At 53.9% G+C, this 2799-nt stretch overlaps 1 protein-coding gene across 1 annotated transcript in view; it reads left to right on the top strand.

Moving 5' to 3' along the window:
• LOC107300089 (sodium/calcium exchanger 2-like) overlaps positions 1 to 1892 on the top strand; it is a gene marked incomplete at its 5' end in the record, with an annotated part of 13961 nt that extends 12069 nt beyond the window's left edge. The window contains 2 exons of the mRNA XM_015829431.1: positions 445 to 720; positions 1516 to 1892. Coding sequence (XP_015684917.1) covers positions 445 to 720; positions 1516 to 1892 — 653 coding nt within the window. The remainder of the gene's footprint in view (positions 1 to 444; positions 721 to 1515) is intronic.
• Positions 1893 to 2799: the final 907 nt, after the last annotated feature.

Genomic DNA, 2799 nt, shown 5'->3' with positions numbered 1-2799 from the left:
GCTTTAAAGATGATAATCAACACCTTGAAGCGCACCCGGAAGGCCACCGGCAGCCAGTGCAGCTCGCGCAACAGCGGCGTTACATGGGAGCGACGAGTCACTCCCATCACCGCCCGCGCGGCTGCATTCTGGACTAACTGGAGCCTCCGAATGCTCCTCAAGGGGAGCCCCATGTAGAGAGCATTACAGTAGTCCAGGCAGGAGGTGACAAGAGCATGGGTGACTGTGCGCAAGGGGACTTCCCCTCCCCCTCCTCTTCCCCCCTCCTCCTCCACAGTCCTCCTCCTCATCCCCCCAAACCCCACTCCCTTCTACTTCAGAGAGCACCAAGGACCTCACATTTCATGCCACTGTCCAATTTTGGGTCCCAACTCCCTACCCATCTTTTTTCTGCCTGCCTCGCCCATCGAGGCTGAACGTCTGACTCAGGACTCCTTGCCCTAGGTGTGGAAGACGAGGATGAGGACGGGCGAGAGGAGAGGCTGCCGTCTTGCTTCGACTACGTCATGCACTTCCTGACGGTCTTCTGGAAGGTTCTCTTCGCCTGCGTGCCGCCCACCGAGTACTGGAACGGCTGGGCCTGCTTCAGTGTTAGCATCATGGTGATTGGCATGCTGACCGCCCTCATCGGCGACCTGGCCTCCCACTTTGGCTGCACGGTGGGACTCAAGGACTCGGTCAATGCGGTCGTCTTTGTGGCCTTGGGCACGTCCATCCCAGGTGTGCCCCCCATCTGCCCTGTTCACACATGACCCTTAGCCCAGTCAGCCACTTACGGGTGGTCCTCGACTCACGACGGCAACGGAGCCCAGAATTTTGGCTGTAAAGTCATAGCGGTTGTGAGTCCGAGGCACCGTGTGATCGCAATCAATTTTACCATTATGTTATGATCGTCGTAAAACGAGCCACACGGTCATTAAGTGAACCCTGAGGAATGAATACATGAACCCAGCATTTCCAATGGGTGGTTTTTTCGATATTTTCTGCTGGAAAAACTTTAGGGCTGATTTTCCCGCAGAAAATACCCCAAACCACCCATTGGAAATGCTGGATTCATGTATTCATTCCTCAGGGTCCACTTAATGACCGTGTTATTCAGACTCCGGTTGGTTAACTACTGCCCAACTTGCAATCACTCGTTTAGTGACCGTTCAGAGTTATAACGGCGCTGAAAAAAGTGACTTACGACCATTTCCCATACTTACGACCCTTGCAGCATCCCCAGGGTCACGTGATCCAAATTCAGACGCTGGGCAACTGACTCGTATTTATGACGGTCGCAGTGTCTTCCAGGATCACGTGATCCCCCTTTTGCCACTTACTGACAAGCAAAGTCAATGGGGCAGCCAGAGCCACTGAGCCACTGTGGCCCTGTGTTGTTGTAAGTTGAGGACCCCCTGTACACATGGGCCGTGAAAGTGGGGAGACAGTGGTGGTGGGGGGGTCCCCCAGGGGACCAAGGGCTGTCTGGTTTTTCTGGACTTGTACATGCTCAGCGCTCTCCTCTTTCCACAGACACCTTTGCCAGCAAAGTGGCCGCTCTGCAGGACCAGTGCGCGGATGCGTCCATCGGCAACGTGACAGGCAGCAACGCGGTCAACGTCTTCTTGGGCCTGGGCGTGGCCTGGTCGGTGGCGGCCATTTACTGGGCTTTCCAAGGCAAAAACTTCGAGGTGCAGACGGGCACCCTGGCCTTCTCCGTCACCCTCTTCACCATCTTTGCCTTCGTTTGTATCAGTGTCCTCATGTACCGCCGGCGGCCCCACATAGGGGGCGAGCTGGGGGGTCCCCAAACTGCCAAAATCCTGACCACCTGCCTCTTTGTGGGCCTCTGGCTGATCTATATCCTCTTTGCTGGCCTGGAGGCCTACTGCCACATCAAGGGTTTCTGAAGGACGTCAACGGAAGGACGTGGCGAGGGAGAGTGGACACCAAGGGGCTCGCTTTGCGGCACCTTCAGCAGGCCCGACGTCCATGAAGCTCCTCCTCCTCCAGCGTTTCGAGCTTCTTTTGAAGACAAACACCCTCTGTCATCTAGAGGGAAGACAGATCTAGACGGAAGACTCCCATCCCTCTCTTCTACCAGCCTGTCCATTTTGACCTACCACACTTTCAGGCATCTTCTGATGGTTGGGCACCTCTTGTTTTCCAACTGGAGACCTCTTCTCCCTTCTTACTTGCCTCTAGCAAGGGACTCCGATCCATTCCAGTCTTGGTGTGTCCCACTCATGTAGACTAAGGGTACAAACCCAGAGGACTGGAGCGGGCATCTGTGTTAATCCCCCTGCCCCAATTGCTTTGATTCTTTGACCCTCCCAAGGAACCCAGTTGTGTTTCTACTAAAGTGTCTTCCTGTGGCTATATCATTTTCTTCAAGCTGGTACCCTTGGCCTGGATCCAAAGAAAGATGTTCTCTCTGCTTTAGAGCACACTCACATACACACAGAGAGAATTGGAAACAGACCTTTCTCTTACCTTCTTTTTTGAGGTGGGAAGAGGACACATTGAAGAAGGTCTGTGTCAGAGGCGAAATAAGACGCATTATGACGTCTCTCCTGTTGCTGGACATTTTTGGACACCTTCTTGGGGTCGAAGCCAGTGTGAAATCAGTTCTGGAGAAGACTGGCCAGTTTTAACTGTCCCAATTCATGGGAACAACAGAAGGGGATATATTTGGCCTCAGTAGCAGCCCCTTCCCCAGTTCCAACGTTGAGGGCAGGGGAACAGATGATCGGTTGAGGGATCTTGCTGGATTTATGGGTACTGGGAAGTAGTTTGGGCAGAGACACAGACTTCTGT

This window comes from Protobothrops mucrosquamatus, unplaced genomic scaffold, assembly GCF_001527695.2.
Source record: "Protobothrops mucrosquamatus isolate PMUCROS unplaced genomic scaffold, P.Mucros_1.0 scaffold6111, whole genome shotgun sequence".
Lineage (NCBI taxonomy): Eukaryota > Metazoa > Chordata > Lepidosauria > Squamata > Viperidae > Protobothrops > Protobothrops mucrosquamatus.
The sequence above is the reverse complement of the archived record's forward strand: the minus strand, read 5'-3'. Positions and strand labels throughout refer to the sequence as shown.